This window comes from Phyllostomus discolor, chromosome 2 (genome assembly GCF_004126475.2).
Source record: "Phyllostomus discolor isolate MPI-MPIP mPhyDis1 chromosome 2, mPhyDis1.pri.v3, whole genome shotgun sequence".
Lineage (NCBI taxonomy): Eukaryota > Metazoa > Chordata > Mammalia > Chiroptera > Phyllostomidae > Phyllostomus > Phyllostomus discolor.
In genome coordinates this window covers 33,811,305-33,831,875 of record NC_040904.2, presented here as the reverse complement: position 1 = coordinate 33,831,875, position 20,571 = coordinate 33,811,305, and the positions used below count along the sequence as shown (strand labels likewise).

Below are 20,571 nucleotides of genomic sequence, written 5' to 3'. Positions count from 1 at the left end.
AACGGCCTGGTTTGAGGTAATTTTTAACACCAGGTCAAGAAGTGTGTCCTGGGAACCCCTGAGACATAGGGAAGTAATTGTCAAAGAAATGCTGTAGTGACCAGCTGCAGAGCTTCCCTAAACGTGGCCAATTACAGTAGGATTCGCTCTCATGAAGAAACCCCCTCTTTGGCATTATGGAGGGTCACGGAAGTACAGGTATGCTTCCACTGGTAGTCCGTGCTCTCCGAGACTTTTCCATCATGATGTATGATCCTGCAGTCCAGAAGGTGCATCCGCCTCCTGATTGGTGTAGAGGTCTCAAGGGAAGCTGGGAAGTAAACAACATCTTTACAGTATCTGAGCAGATTTCATGTGGTAACAGATGCTGTTGGCTGCTCTAGTTCCTCAGCGTCCCTCAGATTTTTCGTGACAAATACACCCCTTTTTAGAACCCACTGAAATAGCAAATGGCCCCTGCTGAGCCTATAAATAGGATGAGCTTGGACAGCCTGTTTTATTCTTCTTCATTGTGTTCATAATAAGAGAGGACTGTCCCTTGCTAGTGAGAGAGACTAGATGATTATTTGTACATATATTTAAAACATGGAATGCTTTCGATCATAAAGCTCTAATTTTCCTCTTCACAAGAAAAGCTTTAAGAAGGGGTCAGTCCATAAATAAGATGAAACCATAAAGAGAATGTGAATCCCTGTAGGGCAAAGAAGCTAACCCACTCCCAGTGGAGTTGCCAGTCACAGGAAGCTCTGAATGGGCCATTCTTGTCCAGCGACTCACGGTGAGCTGGCGTTGCCGTTAGCAGTGCTGAGGAAGACTGAGTTGTCCTGTGACCGGAGGGCCAGCCTGAACTTTACAGTTGCCCGCTTCAGCAGCTGGAAGCCCCAATTACCGCTGCTGCTTCTCCTTTGAACTCTGCCCTGAGGCTCAGTTCCCTGAATCGATTGCTTAGAATCTTAGTTGCTGTAGATCAAGCATCATTTCAACTCAACTTTTCGTCTTTTCTTTCTATCAACCAAAAAGACAGAGAACTATTATTATGTAGTCAGATTAAAAGCAGCTCTTTGTTCCCCTTGAAGTGTTATTTTAATGATGTCAGGGCCTCAGATAGTTGATGTTTGTTAGTCAGTGGCTTGCTAAACGTGCGCTCTTCCCTCAAAACCACTTAAATATTATACTTTGCGCAAAGGCAGACTTTGTGAGATAGCTACCATTTTTCTGCTTACAGAGGAGGTGGGAACAGAGTGAGCTAAGAGATAGTAATGACTTACCTGCACTGAAAGTCAGAGGGATTACGGAGGACAGAGAGAATGGAGAATCCCCATCTCTGCCACAGGACAATCCTACTAACACACCTGTTTCTAGCTACCACATGTCTCCAAGCTATCAACATTTAAGATCTGAATCAGACGCTGCAACTTTGGATTGGATTGCATTTTTAAAAGCTTGGGGTTTTGGTTTATTGTGGTAGAAATAGCTTTAATTCATCTTTGCTGCATAACAAAGCACCCTAACACTGAGTGGCCTGAAATAATAACAATTCATTATTTCTCCTGATTTCATGGGTTGGCTAAGCAGTTCTGTTGGTCTCACTTGGGCTCACTCGTGCAGCTGCACCGAGCTGCTGGGTCAGCTGCACCTGCACATGGTCTTCCATCCCGGGCCTCTTTACTGTTTGTCCATCTCAGTCCAAGAAGGAAGGCCCCGCCGCACAAGTGTTTTTGGAGACTCTGCTTGCATCATGTCTGCTGATGTCCTATTGGCCTGCACAGGTCATGTGGTCAAGCCCCAGGTCGATATATAAAGGGCATGGACCCCAGGAGGTGTGGTCATTGGGGCCATTACTGTAATACAGAGACCCTTCTACATTATGATGGTCTGAATGAGCTCTTCAGAGTGCTTTTTGTACTATTTGTCAGACAGCTGCCCAACCCTAAAGCCATAAAAAAGGGCAGCTTTTAAATAATTCATCCTTTATGCTTCTAAGCTACCCTTTCTGCACTCGGTCAATATTCCTTTTTGTCCTCCCAGGCTTTTCCTTGAAATGACTCTCAAGGGAAACTAGAAAATGAACATGTTCAGAGTGGATCCCAGGAAAGATTACACATATAATAAGGGACAGGTCCAGGATGCTTTGTTATCATTTTTATTTCATTTGCTAAACTCACCCAATGTGTATTGAAAACCCACTATGCATAAGGCAATATGTTACCTTGAAACCAACCCAGTGACTCAACCCAGGCTGCCCGACTCTGGGGCCCATGGGTCAGAGGATATAATATACCTGCTGCTCTTTGAAGCTGCAGGTCTTACTAGGGGCCAGATTCTATTTCTCGACTGTCCAAATCACCACTTGGAGAAGAGCCAAAAGGAGAGCAGTTCTACCTGTGTATACTGTAACATGATGGAGAAATAAAGCACTTTTGTGTTAAACCAGTGAAGAAAAAGAGGCAGAGCCTAGTAGTTAAGTTCAGTTTTCGCTTCCTAAATCCAGTACAAATGACCTCCAGCTGCGAGGTGCAAGACCTTAGACAGCAACTGCAGAAGGAGTGACATTTTTTGATAATTCTGTAAACAATGTTTTAATCAGTAAACTACTCAGTGTCCTAAATCGAAGACTCTTGGGTTAAAATAGGCATATTCAAGCATGTGCCTGTAACATGAAGAAAAATGAAAACTTTACTGTTTTCAGTAGCCTTCTTCTCCTAGAAAAGGAGAAAAACCTGCCTGTGATGTCACCCTTCCAACCATCTGCACAGGCCACACTGAATTAAACAGAGCCCTGTGGGAAACAGGTTTTTAAGTAGATACAGCATGGAGGAGGCACAGCTGTGCTGGCATCAGTTGGTCAAGGAAATGTCACAGGGCCACCCCTGTGGATCCCTGCCTTCGGCTTGGTTTGGGGCAACTTAATATTTATGCCTTTAGTCATGAAACACTCTGGAACGTCGATACATGCAGAGTCCTGTTCTGTGCCAGTGTGCGTGGCAGATGTTGGCTAATTTGAACCACATGGCCACTCTTTGAAGTGCGGACTCAAGTCAACTCCATTTTATAGATGCAGAAACAGAGACGAACACAAGTAAATTACCCAAGGTGACAAAATTGGTGATAGAGCCAGCGTTTGAAACCTGGTAGTTTTGCATCAGAGTCCTCACTCTTGAGCAGCGCACCGGGCTAGCCTGTCAGCAGTGAATGCCGCTGTCACCGCTGCCTCGTTTTCCCAAGAGAAAGGGGGTCCTGGTCTGGTGGCCAACACGGGACCATTTTGCCTCCACCTTGCTCACTATGTAATCTTGTGATTCTGTTAACAGCTCATCTGAACCTTGTGGTTATTGATCCTCATCTTGCAATATTCATTCACTGCCTTTTAAAGGTTGTTGTCCCGTGGGGCCTGTTTATACCCCCAACATTTCCCTGCACTCGCCGGAACTAGTATCCTCAAGTACTTTATCTCTTCCCTTCCTAGATGGCTAAAGTCTGGGCGAAAATACCACTGCCATGACCCCTTGCCCTTCCTTCTCGAGTGCGTGCAGCTGGGCCTTGCTCAGGCTGCAAGTTCAAGGGGCAGTCTCAGCGGCCCTATGGACTCTCAAATGCCCTAATGTTGTCAAGGTGATGAGTTAAATCTAAATCAGGGTTTGATTTGCTCATTTTTTTAAATGCTATTTTAAAAAGTTCCAGGCATTTTAATATTTAACCTTGACTCATGTGTTCTCTTACAGAAAATTCAAATTTGATTAAACAAGTACATTCTGAATATGAAAAGATTTAAATTAAGCCTGAAACTCCCAGTCAGAAACCACTAACTAAATGCTTAATTTCAAAAAATAATTCTCTGTCCTACCCCACGCCTGCCTTCTTACAACTCCTTTATCCTCATTGGCTGCGTCATCCAAGAACAAAGCAAAGTGAATTTTGGCAGTCCGCCAGTTAATTACAGACTTGGCCCACTCTGTAATCCTAATTTTATGTTTTGACTTTTTATATGAGTCAAGTAAATGGAACAATTGCCACATTTTTCATTTTCCCACATATTTTATAGACAAAGCAGCACTGTCTGTGGGATGGCAAGTGTCTGAACTAAAAGTCAGCATTTCAAGCAAGCTGTGTGAATGTTTTCAAGTTTTTACACACTTGGATCTGAGTAGGCTCAGTTCCTCAGTGGACAAGGGAAATCTGTTATTTCATGGAATTCTTCTGAAACTGATCACCTCTAAGGCCAGACCATCCAGTACTACATAGTAAGGAAGAGAAAACTATAAACAGTATGGCTTTTTTTCCCAAAATACTCATACTTTACAAAAAAATAAGATAGAAAAGGCGTTTTGCAGTTTTTTTCCCTATTTCTGTGTGTGGTTACTCAGAAAGGAAATACTTCTTTCAGTCTTCAACAGCAAAAAATAGCAACACTATTAAGATCAGCTCTGGAGCAGGCCGCCTCCAGTGGGGAGGGCTTGTGCTAATGAGGCCCAGGTCCGGGACTTATTGCCCATGGGGACCAATTAGGCCTCACGGAGAAAACTGCTCTGAGTCCTTTCAGAGACACATGCTCATCCCAGCTGGTCCTGCTAATATCTATGCCCTTCTTTATGCTGGGACAACCCTGGCTCAGGCCTTATCATCAGACATGACGGTAGCACCATCCTACCTGGTCAGCCTGCCTCTCTCCTCACCAGTCATCTATAAGCCCACCCCAGGGGACCCATGTTCTCTGCCCGGCTTCATAGGCCACTGCTTCATCTGCCACCCATGTTTTCTGATGCCCTGCTGTCCTGGGGTATTTCATCAGGCTGGTGTCCCCTCTACGCCAATAAGCCCAAGGAAAACCCCAGCCCCTGGGTCTTTGCTCAGGCTGCTCCCCCAGCCTTCCTGCTCACCCCTCCAAGGCCCAGTCAAGTCCTGTCTCCTTCCTGATACCACCTTGCCTGCTCTAAGCTGCATACACTGTTCCCAAACTCCAACAATATTGAAAGACTTTCACACACAGCATACAGAGTTTTGCCTTGTTCTATTATTTCCACAGCACGTACTCACCTCTAGGATTGTGTTACAACTTGACTATCTGCCCTGTGACCTTTGCTCCCCTCCATCCCTCATAGTGGTCCAGTGAGCCTCACTCATTAAGTAGGTGCTTAGTAAACAGGTTTTGGGTAATTGATCAAAGGAGTGCTACATGAGAGCTGATGGTGGGGTCTTCTTCCCACACCACAGCCCCCAGGGGAAAATCTCAGAGCTTACAGCCACACTTCTCTCAATAGATTGCTTTTTCATACGAAGAATACTGTATCACCATTGCACAGAATGAGAGGAACTACCTAGAAGCCTCAGTGAGCCCATCCCCTTTAATCTGCAGTGCAGCTGGTTAGCAATATAATTTTTAGAAAAAACTATTTTGTACTTTATTAACAATACATAAATACTTCCTGATCACTGCTGTTTAATAAAAGAAGACAATGGGAAGAATTTATTATTTGGAAATTAAAGAACATAAAATTGCGTCTTTATGAAAAATGAAAAAATTGAAATGTAGGATATTTCAGAAATATTATGCTTTTTGCATTTTAGATATTTTCCAAATCAAGGGCCTTTCCAGTATGGATCTAAACCTAATTTAGTCAATTAGATTCTAACAGTTTTTACAAAAATAGTTACTATATAAAGGGGAGCCATAAAAACATTAAGAATTTGTAAGTTTTTGTAAAGTTTGCCCTGGATCACATCTGTAGTCAATTTTGCTGTTATGTCAGCTCAGCAGCCTCTTTACTATAACTTAACAGATGAATTTGTTATCAATTTTACATTTATGTGATCAAAATTAATAAATTATGAAGACATTTATTTTTACATATAGTGTTTCCCAGGGCCTCCAGCCATGTTTTCCAATAACCCAAAATTTAAGAATTTTTAATACCAATCAAATTTCTTTGGCAGATATGTTACCACAAAGCAAGTTTCTTATGTTTTCAGAAAGATATTATTTGGTTTAGTTGCTGCTATGAGGATGCCATTTCATGTCCGGGTTTTGGTAGCCTAATCTGCAAGTGTGTCAGAGAGGTTTTTGGTAGATTAATCTGCAAGTGTGTCAGAGTGGTTTTTGGTAGATTAATCTGCAAGTGTGTCAGAGAGGTTTTGGGCAGACTAATCTGCAAGTGTGTCAGAGAGGTTTTTGGTAGATTAATCTGCAAGTGTGTCAGAGAGGTTTTTGGTAGATTAATCTGCAAGTGTGTCAGAGGTTTTTGGTAGATTAATCTGCAAGTGTGTCAGAGAGGTTTTTGGTAGATTAATCTGCAAGTGTGTCAGAGGTTTTTGGTAAATTAATCTGCAAGTGTGTCAGAGAGGTTGTAGGCAGACTAATCTGCAAGTGTGTCAGAGAGGTTTGGGGCAGACTAATCTGCAAGTGTGTCAGAAAGGTTTGGGGCAGACTAATCTGCAAGTGTGTCAGAGAGGTTTTGGGTAGACTAATCAGCAAGCGTGCCCTATTATTTTCATATTTACGTGTGAAACATCTGACATGCAGCACAGGACAGAGTTGCCGGTATGCACTCAATAAACTCTTGAAATACACAGAGGAAAATGGAAGCATAACATTACATTTTAGCATGATGCCTCATGGCATTAAAACCCGCACTGTTAGCAGAGATGGAAGTGGTGTTTGCGGGACTGAGGACGTTGGGAACATGGAAGGGGTCGATGTGACATGATTCCTTTCAGCAGTGGGATGACAGTAGATTTGAGCCTTGAGTCACGGGTCACTGTATTATCTGGGCCAGCATTATGTTAAGACAAAAATGAAAAGGTCCGTGAGTTATAAAGTACAAATGAAGAGCTTTGTAGAAACCTTGAGAATGTTGCTTATTTTTATAATGAAGTCCTAAAAACCTCAGCAGTTGCCTCCCACCACCACCGCTTAGATGTCCCCTCTTCTGGTAAAGCTTCCACAGTCCCCGAAGGCGGCCCAGGAGGTGCTCTGCGCTCCCATATTGCCCTGTGCTCACTCCAGGCAACACGTGCTTGCAGGTGTCTCTGTGTGTCCAGCTGAGCTGGCAGAGGCCATGGCTGTGTCTTGTTCACTATTGTATCTCAAATGCCTGGCCCAGTGCGTGGTGAAAACCGACAGAGTGAGTGAATAAAGACTACAATTTGGGAAGCAGGAACGATATGAAGACAAATAATACTGAAAGATTTTATTAAAAAATAGGGCTAGTAGTCTACCAAGAAGCTAATTTGCCCTTGAGTTAGCACTTAATAATCATTATTTGAAAACACACCTCCCTTTGATAATAGCCAAAGTATATAAAGGCTCCCTCCAAGAAATTGAAAAATGCAGATACACCACTAGCTATACAAGCAAAGGAATTGATTAGTCAATTCACTGAAGAGAAATTATAAATGGCAAATAAATGTGAGTAAAAATTAATGTATCTCAGTAGTAACATTTTAAACTGCATTAAAACAACAGGATACGAAATTTCTTAAAAATTACCAAACTGCTGAGAATAAAGCATGTGGTGAGAATTCAGTGAGATGGACCATCACATACACTGCAGTGAAGACGGGTAATACCTGTGTACATTGACATACAGACGTGCACACACATACCTCCAGTTCATGCCCTTTCACGGGAAGAGTTGCAATTCCAGGGGAGAAAGACATGATTAGATATTTTTACGCACATAGCTGTAGAGAGCTGTTCGAGTGTTCTGTGTCACAGTGATATCTTGAAAGCATGCTGGTGCCTAATAATAGAGGAATGGTTAAACAAAGTCATCTGTTTACTGGACTACTATGCAGCCATTTTTTTATTGTATTTTTTCCCATTACCGTGTATCTCAGTGGTAACATTTTAAAATGTATTAAAACAACAGGATACAAAATTTCTTAAAAATTACCAAATTGCTAATAATAAAGCATGTGGTGAGAATTCAGTGAGATGGACCATCACATACACTGCAGTGAAGACGGGTAACACCTGTGTACAATTGACACACCCCTCCTCCCCCAGCAATCACCACACTGTTGCCCATGTCCATGAGCCCTTCTTCCTGTTTGCTCAGTCCCTCCCCCTAACCTCCCCGCTCCTTAGCTGTCACCCTGCGCTCTATCTATGAGTCTGTCTCTGTTTTTCTTGTTAGTTCAGTCTGTTCATTAGATTCCACATATGAGTGAAATCATATGGTATTTGTCTTTCTCTCACTGGCTTACATCATTTAGCATAAGGTTCTCCATGTCCATCCATACTGTCGCAAAGGGTAAAAAAATTTCTTCTTTTTTATGCTGAGTAGTATTCCATTGTGTAAATGTCCCATAGTTGTTTTATCCACTCATCTATTGATGGACACTGGGGCTGCTTCCATGTCTTGGTGTAATGAACAAAGGGTTGCTTATGTCCTTTTGAATTAGTGTTTTGGGTTCCTTCTGATATATTCTCAGAAGGAATTCTAGGTCAAAAGGCAGATCCATTTTTAATTTTTTGAGGTATCTCCTTACTGCTTTCCACAGTGGCTGCACCAGTCTGCATTCCCACTAACAGCGCAAAAGTTTTCCCTGCTCTCCACATCCTCTCCAGCCCTTGTTTATTGATTTATTGATGATAACCACTGTGATGGATGTGAAATGATATCTCTTATGGTTTTTAAAAGCATAAGAAACTACTCACAATGCAGTGTTGGGGAGGAAGCAAGCTGTGAAACTGAATATACAGTATGCTTCCATATACACAAAAGAAAAAAGACTGGAAGATGATATACCAAATATTAAAATATAGTTGAATATCTCTTAGTTTAGAGATTGCATGTGTTGCTTCCTTATTTTTATCTTTGAATATTTTTCAAGTTTTTTACAATGAGCACAGGATAAATGGTTTAAAGGAAAGCCTCCTTTGAAGATTCACCATTTCAGATCCAGTACCAATACTTGAAGTGTGATGACCCAAGAGTTGAGTCAAGAGTTGATGCCCTCCAGATAGTGATCTGGCCAGGAGCTCCACAGAGGGTGGCATGACTATCATTTCCATTAATCAATTTAGTTCAAGGTCAATAAGCATTCTGTTTATCCGTTTGCACTGAGATGGGACTGACTGGACTATGCGTGTGTCTACCAAGAGCAAGGTCTTGAGAGTGTAGTCATTGTGCTCTGCCATTCTTGCAGCAACCCTGACCTCCGGAGAACTGAGCCCGTCTTGGAGAGCCCCTTGCAGAGGACCAGCAGTGGCAGCTCCTCCAGCTCCAGCACCCCCAGCTCCCAGCCCAGCTCCCAAGGTGGCTCTCAGCCTGGATCGCAAGCAGGGTCCAGCGAACGGACCAGAGTGCGAGGTAAAGCTTCCCTTTACCTCTCCCTGACAACGTGGCTGGGCGAGGAGAGCTATGGGCAGGGAGTCAGGCTACTCCCTGACTCCTTTGACATGTGCTCCTGGCGTGGCCACCACTGTGTGATTCTGAAGAGACGCTTAACTGCTCTCAGCCTCAACATCCTTGGAGGAGTGGGCCACCATTTCCACTTATGTGGCATCTGGTGTGGACTAAATTCTTTCTTATCGGAGATGCCAATGTTTTCCAGGGAGATCACAGAAATTTGGTCCTATTTGAAAATATAGTCACTTATCAAGTCACCGAATTTCCTCTTCCGCGGTGAGAGATTGCTGTGCCCCCAAGTATCCTCTTCCCATTCGCCCCTTTGTTGCATTCCAAACATAGTTCATAGTACCAGTTATTTTTCAAAGCAAAATTCAATAAAAACCAATGTAGAATACATATATACTTGAGAAGAAATAAAGTTTTGACTTAAAAATATATTTAACTCTTCTGGTTATTATTAGAGAGGTGAAAAGTAGCCTCTAACCATTTAATTCAAGTCATGCATCATCATTCAGTTTTTATTAATGAGGGTGCTTGTGAAAAACATTAATGTGTCCAGCTAATTATACATGACAACACATTGTTTCTAGCTAATATAAACTTACTCGTTCTGAATAACCTTTTTCGAAAGGTAATTTTGCCTCCAAGTAAGGAAGACCAAGACTTTTTAAGGTGTAATTTGATAAGTATTAACACACTTTTCTTAACCTTTTCACTAGACACAATCATAATTTACCTTCTAAATCTTTTTACGATTTTAAATAAATAAAAATCACTGCATGTCCATTTTGAAAAGGTCGATGTTCGACATGCGGTGCCTTGTGTCTGACCCAGGATATGGGCCGGCCTGTGGCTGGCTGCGTATGTATTCTTCTAGCGTCAGCGGCACAGCCCACGGCTGTGGACACTTTGTTGCCTTGATTCAAATATAAGTTTACTTAATTTTGTGACTCCCAGGTTATAAGCCTAAATGTGTGTGTTTGATTTAGTTCGCCTAAACATTTACTGTTTTTTTCATGGATTTGCATGAGGATGTACCTAAGCGAATGGGTCAGCTGAGTAATCCTGAAGAATGACTCACCACAGAACTCCTGAACTGGAGCCAGCACTTTCTGACGGCCATTATCTTCCTTGGCCCTCTGCTTTTCCCTCTAGCCAACAGCAAGTCGGAAGGATCACCTGTGCTTCCCCATGAGCCTTCCAAGGCGAAGCCAGAGGAATCCAGGGACATAACCCGACCTAGTCGACCAGCTGTGAGTGCTTTTCCCTCCAATTTAAACTTTTCAATTACCAGAGAACCCACAGGATAAAGTAGTCAGGGATACACCCTTGACTATGAAATAAAAGTTGTTGAGATTAATAAGAAGAAAGCGTCCAGAACGAAGTCATACCCTATGAGGAAAGAACTGATCTTGGATTTCTTATCTGCCTTTAGGGACTTGGTGATCATTAGCAAATAACTCATATCATTCCATAATTTTTACTCAGTCGCTTTGGCAAAAAGATATTGAAATTAGCAGTTAATGAGATTTGGGCACTTTCTGTAGGTTTCTTTTGTCAGTTCTGCCCTTTCCCCATATGATTTTCCATATGAATTAATGTTACAATTTTTCTGCTGCTGCTTTTCATGCCTCTGGGACTGCATGTTCAGGACCGAAGCCTGATAAGCATGGTCTGGCAGGGGGCCTGGTACATGAGTTCTAGCTGCACCGCTGCGGCTCGAGAGAACCCGGGTGGCCTTAAAGAAGGAAGGAAGAGCACAGAGGCTGAAATCTGAAAGTTAGAAATTGCTTTGGGAAAAGTTACTGTCCACTTAAATTTTTTGAGAATCTGTTCTGTGAAATGAATGTGATACCTCTTTGGTCAACTCTGTTTACTACATTTTAAAGTAAAGGAGTATACTGAGAGTAATCATGAAGGGAATTTGCACTGTTCTGGGTTGAGGTTCTCTTTGCCCTTTTGCACTTACTAGCTGTGTACTAACAATTCCCATTTTGTATCTAACTGGCTGCCTTTCTTCTGGCTTCTTTCTTTCCTGTGGATTCTTCTGGACTGGATTCTTCTTGTATCAGAGCTATAAGAAAGCTATAGATGAGGTTAGTATTACCTTTCTTCGGTCATGCTTTTACAAAATATAAATGTAAAACTGGTTTCTGATGCTGACATTCAGAAAAGTGGCCAACTGGATCGCAGATTTGAAGTTCACTCATTTGGAGTGATCTTTTGGGAGGAGACCCCCTTCAATAGAAGTCCTTCTAAGACCCTCAGACATCAGTATAAAGCTCCAGAGATTTTCCTCTAGATAAAAAAGTCACTTTTCTAATGTGCCAGTCTGGCCAACAAATGAGCATTAGTGCTTTGTTATTGGCAGGGTTTCTCCTTCTAGTATCTTCCAGTAGCAAACCTGAGCTTTTTAACCTGTGCTTGCCAGACTTGCTAGAGGGTGGTAGTTCTACTAACAAAAGAGACATCATTCTAGGGCACTCCAGATTTATAGTGCGTGATTTGTGAACAAAGAGTTACTGGGTATTGTTAGATTAATTTTGTGGGACATTAACTACAGCATCAGCAACAACATCAACTTTAGTTAATGAATACTGGCGAGTTAAGCGACTTTATGTCCTTATTCATGGAGACATTTTTCCATTAGAAAAATATATGGCTTTGTCGATCTTAAGGAGCTTGCTAAGAAGGATGACTGCCTTAATGCTGTTTGTCAGACCTGCATGAATACAGCATAGTGTTTTTTTGTTGTTGTTGTTTGTCTTTTGTTTTTAAGAGACAGGTCTTGCAAAGAGTCCTAACTGCATGGAATCTGAAGACTACCATTGTGTCTTTAAGGCTGCAGCTCTGCTGAGCACTGTTTTTGTGAAACAATATGAAAACAAACACTGGCTCTGGGGTCAACAAGCTGCATTCAAATTCTGGCTCCCCCAATAACTAACAGGCTGGCACCAGTCTACAAACTCTCTGGGCCACAGTTTTCTCATCTGTGAAATGGGGATAAAAACCCCTGTGTGGCCTTGCTCACGGGATTGTTTAGGGTCACTCAAGGTCATGCGTGCGAGAGCATTTCTGAAGTATGAAATGATATGCAAAGCCAAGACGTTGTCCTCATGTTAAGGTTTGGGCCAGAGGCATAGGCTATTTTGGCAGGTGGGGGAAGCATGTTTCTATGCCTCTGATCTTCACCCAAAAGCCTCACTTTTTCAGCATTCTGACTGCCTCAAAACAGAGAGTGGTTTTGAAAGTAATTTTCACGGTTAAGGGATACTTGCCTATAAAAGAATGAGACTCTACATGTCTACACTGTGTGGATGGCACTTAGAGCGTGGAAAAGGGGCACTTACGTAATTGCTCTGTGCCACAGCCTCGCTCCTTTCCCTCATATCAGTGAGAAGGGCAGGGATTATCACAGTTTTTTTATCAGTTTCCTCTCAAAGACTTGAAGAAAGAGAACCCGATAAAATGGTTGTGTATGTGCACAACTCGAGGGAAATCTCATGAGTCCAGAAATTGGCATGGAGGTGGCTGTCATGAGGGAAAGGTTTCTCAGAGATATCATCTGGTTAACCAGGAAATTTTAAGATTTTAAAAATTGCTGCATTTTGGTATACCCTAGCACACTGGACAGAGATGAGAGGGGACAGTAGGGATATAAGTAATTATAAGTAATTGGGTAGGGCTGGGAGCTGTTTACCAAAGTCTCTCAGGCCGTGTGTGGTTAAAAAAAAAAAATTTCCACCCCCCCCCCCCCGCCACCCACTCCTCAAATATCACTATCTGAATTGCTAACAATTCAGAATTACTTGGTTCTGCCTAACTCAGTGGTTCTCAATCAGGGACAATTCCTTCCTTTCCTCCCTCCACTTAGGTAACATTTGGCTAAGTCTGGAGGCAGTTTTGGTTGTCACAACACAGAAGTGGGAAAAGTGCTATTGTCATCTTGTGGGTAGAGCAAGAGCTGCTACTCAACATCCCACAGTGCACAGGAGAACACCCGGAGGGGACCATCCAGCCGCAAATGTCAGTAGTGCCACAGCTGAGAAACCTCGAATTAAACCTGCCTCCCACCTCCGTTTCGATTTTGATAAGGATTCTCTCTCCAGCAACTGAATTGACATTTAGATAATCCAGGATTGAAAAGTCTTAAAACTCTTTCAAAAACTTATTGCTAGATTCATGGTTTGATTTTTCATAAAAATCCATCCGGGGGAGTGTCCATTAACTTGGCACTTGCTTTCCAATGGAATATGAGATTGTACGGTACAGTCTGTGATTGTTTCACACAACCTTTGAAAATAAATGTTCTTTAGAGTTTAGCGCAGTGAAATATACGGCATGAGCGTCACGGCACAAGCAGACCCTGGCTTTACCACTATTTTCTCATTAGTATGTAGGGATCTGAAAAGCTCCACAGCGCACCCAGTTTGGAAGACCTAAGCAGTAACTAGGGGACAACACTGAAGTGAAGCGATTCCCCCAAGGCTGTATCTTTAGATTTCTTAAAAAAAGGGGGGGGGGGGGGGAATTTAATATGTAAAGAAAAGACCAGCTTTTAAATCTTTATCATTTTAATAGTTAAAAAATGGAACTAAAATTTGAATAAACTATATTATTTCTTAAAAGAGCATCCTTTTAGACAAGGCATTCATAATTGTCAGATTAAATAAGTCTTTTTGAATGAAAAATGATATCAACTTGATTCTAAAAAATGTTACATCAAAGAAACTGTTGAGTAAGGGCCTCTTAAATAGTCAAAAAATCTTACCACTTTGCCATATTTCTTTTATAGTTATACACTCTCAGATATTTTTATGCTAAATAGCACTTTTTCTCTGTTTTAAAACCTTTTAGCTTCAGGCTTGAGACAGTCAAGCAATAAATTACCACAGAAACTCATTATATGGAGAAAATTGGTATTGTCAGAGAATAAAATGGATGAGAATGGATCTGAACCCAGTGGTGTCACTGTTAGATCATGCCTGTTTCCTATAACTCTGCTATTGTACGTTTTTCCAGAGTGGAAGGATAAGAAACAAAACTTCGGCAAACTATGTAGACTATTGGCAATGGAAGATTACTTTTTTTAGGCTGAGGTTATTACCGTTGAGTTACTTATTTTTGTTACCTAGGGATTTTCATCTATGTTTCACCTTCCAAGTTGTTACCAATTAAGCTTAAAAAGAATTTGCAAGTATTTTTAATGTTTCAGTAAAGATAGCTTTTTAATAATGCAGAAACAAAAAAATTAATTAAAAACAAAATTATAGTGTTTTTAATCGAACTTTAAGGTGTTCCTAAATACAGTGTTTGGAAAAATTTAGATCATTTTCACAAGTTAGGGTTTCTTTAAGTCAGTGGGCTTTGAACCAACTAAATATTTCTAATTATTTTTTTTTAAATCTCCTTTGTCTTCTTTTGAGGTGTCAGAGATAGGAAAACCAAGCCATGGGGAAAATGTATTATTCATTTAAATAAATCATAGCTAATATTATTATATTTTACTCAGAACTATTAACATTAGAAATAAACTACTTTAAACCATATTCTCTCTTTAAGTCATAATAAAATGTATTTTTAATGACCAGTAACATTTCAAGTATTAGTTATATAATTTGATGAGGCTTAACATGATTCTAACGTATGGAAGGAAAATCAAACTAAATTTATCCAATTTGTTATTATTGTAATGCTTTGGGGATTATAATATCCTTTTTCATTCATAACCTTAACAAAGATTGAGGCTGTATTTTCCCAGTGTGCTCAAGTTTAGCATACCCTTCACTTTGCTCTCAATTTGATAAAGATAAACAATTGCAAAGAGGAAATAAAAAATAAAAAGCGGGAATTCAGATATTAGCTTTTCCAATTTTGGCCCTTTGACAAGAAACCAGAAATAAATTTGCATAAAATTCCATTTGGTAATTTTTCTCTTCTTTAATGGTATACATTATATTTAAATACCTTTGGGCCTTTTTAATATGTATCAGTTCTACTTTCATTTTCATTAATGCAGCAAAGGTGTGCACCAAGCCTGGGGCCATGTGTACATGTGCCTGCCTGTGCACACATGTGTAAAAGCCCCAAGAGCATGTTTGGGTGAAAAATGTGCAGTTTGAATTTTCAGAATTATCTCTTTTCCTAGAATGTCAAATGACTTCAGAACAAATTTAAAAGTCATTATTGCTTTCCCTTTGGTTTCTATGAAATTAGAAAGAAATGATTCCTTCATTTAACACCTTGAACTTCCTAAATTCTAGACCAAATAAAACACCTGAAGTATTTCCTCTCCTAGCTTTAACCAGTAAAGGAATGCCTGACATACAGGTTAACAGTAAAGAAACATGACAATCTGTGGTCTTCTTAAAATCAAATTTTAATTTAATCATATGCATTAATCACCTTTTCTCCTAACCAGTTAGGATGGATTATCAAACATCATGTAGATCACCTACACTTGCTATAATCCTGCATCAGGTGAATTAGACCAGTCCATTTCTGGATTGAAATAAAGAGAGAATATGGCCATAAGAAAACTGGGATTTAGTATCTTTCATGAGTTTCTTTCTCCCTAATCCCCTGTCTCTCGCCGAATGTTCTGATTCCCACATGGGTCACTAATATAGGGAGAAATGGTAAGACTGATGTCAGATTGCTTTTTCCTCATTTGCATGCTATGTGCCATGGGCAGCTGAACCCATGCAAATTAGAGCGGCCGTGCTTTTGCAGAAAATGCTTCCCTCTGCATTGCTCGGAAAGCATGTCAAATAAAAGGTAGTCGGATATTCAGCACACTGCCTGCAGTATGCCTGGTGATTAAATACCACATCATCACATCCATCAGGCTAAAGGTTTCATCATACTCACGGAAAACTGAAAAATTATCTCTTCCTATTGGTGTTTGCACATTCATTTCAGTAGTCCTCGCCAGGGTGTTTGCCGGGTGACTGAAATTTAAACCCAAAGTAAATGAAACACCTATCATTCTGGAAGAGAACTTTTTTTTTATTTCTTTGTTTCTCTTGATTAACTCAGCTCTGTGGCTATAAATTTCAGTGGCGCTGGGTCTTGGGTTGGGTGGGCCATTATTTGATGTGATGCCCCTGCTCTCCAGGGAATGATGACACACCAAATGAGTCATTGTTGTAGCTGGAATCTTGGGAATTGCTCTGTTCTGTGACTGGTGCTACATTTTGGTATAGTAGCAATCATAACAGCGGAAAGGCCATGCCCGTGGCTTGGGCAGGAGTCCCACAATACGGGGGAACAATTTCTAATCCCATGCATTTCCCCACTAACCTGAGGGTGACCAGCTTCACCTTCCCAAAATAAAGTGAGAACCCAATGTTTGTATATATGTGTACACATACAATGCCCATACACATATATACACATGTGCATTCAGAACTGAACAGTCTCAGTCTAGCAATTGGTTTTGAACAAAGTTTAAATTTACTTCATCTTTTCTAGTTTCTACATGCTACAAACATTGTTTCCTTAGTTCCATGCAGTCACTATGTTTGTAACAATTCTATACAGAGCTTTTTTCTTGTTGCTTTCGCTGGAGCACTGACTTGCTGAAAGATGTCGCTTTGGTTGTATCTGCAATTCACATATGCTGAACAACTTTTCTTTTGTAGGATCTGACGGCGTTAGCCAAAGAACTACGAGAACTCCGGATTGAAGAAACAAACCGCCCACTGAAGAAAGTGACTGATTACTCCTCCTCCAGCGAGGAGTCGGAAAGTAGTGATGAAGAGGAGGAAGATGGAGAGAGCGAGACCCATGATGGGACGGTGGCTGTCAGTGACATACCCAGACTGATGTAAGAGGACAGCTTGTCAGATTGTTTATGAGTCCCTGGCAGGGTCAATTGACTTTTAGGATTCAAGTTTTTATTAGAGCATATATAGTTCTATGACTGCCCCTCTCCACAGACACAGTTGCTTAGAATACACGGTGTGTCTAGGTTTGCATGTGCTTTATCTAGGCACTGTTGCTGGATTGTCATTTTGGTGATGCTTTCTTGGTTCTTGTCATTTCCGAGGCAAATCATGTTGACAGGCAGGCTGTTTGACACATGCCTGTCCCCTAGAACTGAAGGAGTAAAATGATGGGCAATGACATTTCAGGGTTAAAATTAACAATCACTACTATCACCACTAAATAAGGAGGAATGTGTGTTGCGGTGTGGGGTGGCATCCCAGAAAAAAAATCAGGAGTCAGATAATTCTGCAGGAGATTTCTGACTGTTTGACTTAAATCTATCCCTCACGAGTCTTTATTTCATCTTCTTTGTTGTCTCTTTTATGTGATCCTATTTTTGTGGCCTGTGACTTTGCCATGTACATTCTGTCAGTCTCTTTTCAGGCTTCTTTTTGGATATTTATATCTATATTTATACCTACAATGGGAATATCCATAATTCCCATTGTATTTATACCCATTACTTTTCTAAATGAAGGAGAAGCTCACTTTTTCTATTTTCCATTGGACTAGATTTTATGAAAGAATCCCTCCTTCTCTCTATTTGCTTCCCTAGTTCTAACTAACATGTTCATACGATCCCGCTCATGGACATTTCTCATTTCCTCCCCCAAAGAAACAGAGGAGCTGCTCTGGTTTGCTGTAACTTTGATAGAATGATGCTAAGTTTTCCAACTTCATTTCTCATGCACCTCCATGTCTCTGGCTCAGCTACTGGTATTAGTCATCACACCCATTCACTTCCCGCAGAGAAGATGCCATTTCAGGCCATAGATTACTGTCCTCTCCAGCAGGGATTAGAGACACAGGGCTAGCCAGTCTGCAGGGAATGTCACCCACTGATTAACGATCGTTACATACACGCAATTCTGAGAGGCAAATCCAATTTCTGCAGCTGAAAATCCATTCTTGTTATCTTACTGTTGATTACCCAGTTATCAACAACCATAAATATGCTAAAATATGACATTATGAAACAAATTTCATTAAATTGCTTTTTTAACAGCAAATAAAATTGTTTTAAGAAGCAAAGTCACTAATCGAGAACATTTCTGTAAAATATGCTGGCCCTCTTGGTTTTTGTCTTGACTCAGCATTGGTTAATTCTCCGAACAGATGTTTTGAATTCAGTTCAAGCACTGAGTGTACAACTATCAACATGAGGGTGATAATGAATTTGAGAAGGTGGTAAAGCTTTCACTATGTATCAGCCACCATACTGGGGGCATTGACAGATTTAAGAAGTGCATACCTCAATTCTGCCTTCCAAAAGTTTATGTTCTAGTTGCAAAGAGACAAAATTACACATGGAAAATTCCAGAGGAAAATAAATGTTTGGTAGAATAACCAAAGACAGCCTTGGAAGGGATTTTCAATTGCATTTGGTTTTTAAGCCAAATTTTGCAAGCCTGTTATTGGTGTCACCACCCCCCTCCCCCAACACACACACACACACTTCTGAAGGCAAATCCATCCTACCCCTACTACAGAAACACCCACCTTTCTAAAATTGCTTGCATAGACCTTGCTGCACTTCTGCTCTACTGTCTGGGGCTTTCCTGTCCCTGCAGAAATCACCTGTGCACAACCCAGCCTACACAAGTGGAGCCCATCCCCTCTGTGCTGCCACTGTATCTTGAGTGTATTCCTGTGGTTTCCCGTAGTGACTCGAATTGGGATATTTATTACATGTTGTCTCCCTCTTTGAGCTGTGAGATCCCTGAGGATGCGGACTGTGCCTTACTCATCTCCCTACTCTAAACATCTTCCACGGCATCTGGAATAGAGTTGGTTCTCATTGACTTTGGTTTCTATTTAATTTTGCTGAACTGAAATGGCAAGTCCAGGCTTCAAGGGGTTTAGAGCCTAGTCCAGAGGAAGGACATGCACATAGATAACTGTCATCAACGCAGAAAAGGACATGGAATAATATTAGATGTGGGGGGAAGGGCTGAAGTAAAGATCCTGAAGGTTGAGTTTGGTGGAATGTGGGATGTATGAGGGGGGAAGTCCAGAGTAGTGAGCCCAAGCAAGAAGCATGCACTTGATCATGTAGCCATTGGGAAACCATTGAAGATGTCCTGAGCTGGGGAGTGATGCAGTGGGTGTTATGCTTGAGAGAAGTCATTTCAGCAAGATGATCTGGAAAGAAAATAGACTGGTAAAGCAATTCAGAGGATCTATTACCACTCCTGAGATTTAATAAATGGACTATCCTTGATGCTTAGAATGGAGGCACAGCCTAACGTGGCTCTTGAAGAGCTGATATATTTTAGACAGATTGAAATGGTCATCCATGAAATAACATTTAAAATATCTAATTGTAAATGAGACATACTCAGAGAAAAAGTAGGATACAAATGTGTGTATATTCCAATTTAGTAAAAATATGCATTTTTTATTTAAACTATATACACTCTGTTCTGCTGCAGCATGATAGTTGTATGCCTAAGTTCACATATTAAAAAATTCATTATAAAACAATTATTTCTCTAGGAATAGGGTATTTTAGAGTTAAAGTGCTTCTTATATACATTCTTATCACTTTCATTTTCTATTGTTAAGGTAAACCTTTACATTTTGTGCTGTGTGTTTTTAGAGCAAAAAATAAAAGTATATCACAACATAGGTCACTACCATGTAGTGCACACAAAATAGCTTCTCAGAAACGGAGCCCAGCCTTTCAGACAAGCAGCGGCAGATCCCGAGGCGAAAGCAACACCTTTTTCCATGTCCAGTGTTGGTTTCATGTTTATAGCACAAGGCATAGCCTGTAAGAGTACACATAGTGAAGATTATATTCCCTAACTAATCAATTGTACTATTACCCAGGGACTCATACATAGTAAAATGAGTGGGGGGGAGGGAAATAGAGCAAAATTATAGTAATGGTCACCTCTGGATGATACAATTCTAAGGGCTTTTTATTTTCTATATATCTAACAATTTTATGATGAGCATGTGCTATTTTTATAATCACAGAACATTAAAAGCTCCGTAGACTAGGAGGATAGAAGGAAAGGTGTGTAAGTTGACTTGCACCATATCAAGCAAGTTGAAGAGGCATGCTTTCATATCAGAACAGCACATGTAAGGCCTGGCCTGGATCCGTAGGGGTATCTGTTGCTACCCTAGTCAGGGAATTTTGTGCAGCATCACAAAATTCATTCTGGACAACAGAAGTCACATACCTTTTTGTCCCTTCCTTTCAATTTTCACTAGAAAGCCA

General features: G+C 40.8%; 1 protein-coding gene across 5 annotated transcripts in view; it reads left to right on the top strand.

Moving 5' to 3' along the window:
- TNIK (TRAF2 and NCK interacting kinase) overlaps positions 1 to 20,571 on the top strand; it is a 349,252-nt gene that overhangs the window by 290,691 nt on the left and 37,990 nt on the right. For 3 of the 5 annotated variants that reach the window (XM_036017691.1, XM_028505308.2, XM_036017690.1), the window contains 4 exons: positions 9,148 to 9,311; positions 10,509 to 10,606; positions 11,426 to 11,449; positions 16,997 to 17,181. In XM_036017691.1, coding sequence (XP_035873584.1) covers positions 9,148 to 9,311; positions 10,509 to 10,606; positions 11,426 to 11,449; positions 16,997 to 17,181 — 471 coding nt within the window. The remainder of the gene's footprint in view (positions 1 to 9,147; positions 9,312 to 10,508; positions 10,607 to 11,425; positions 11,450 to 16,996; positions 17,182 to 20,571) is intronic. The other 2 variants (XM_028505309.2, XM_028505310.2) reach the window with 1 other exon arrangement.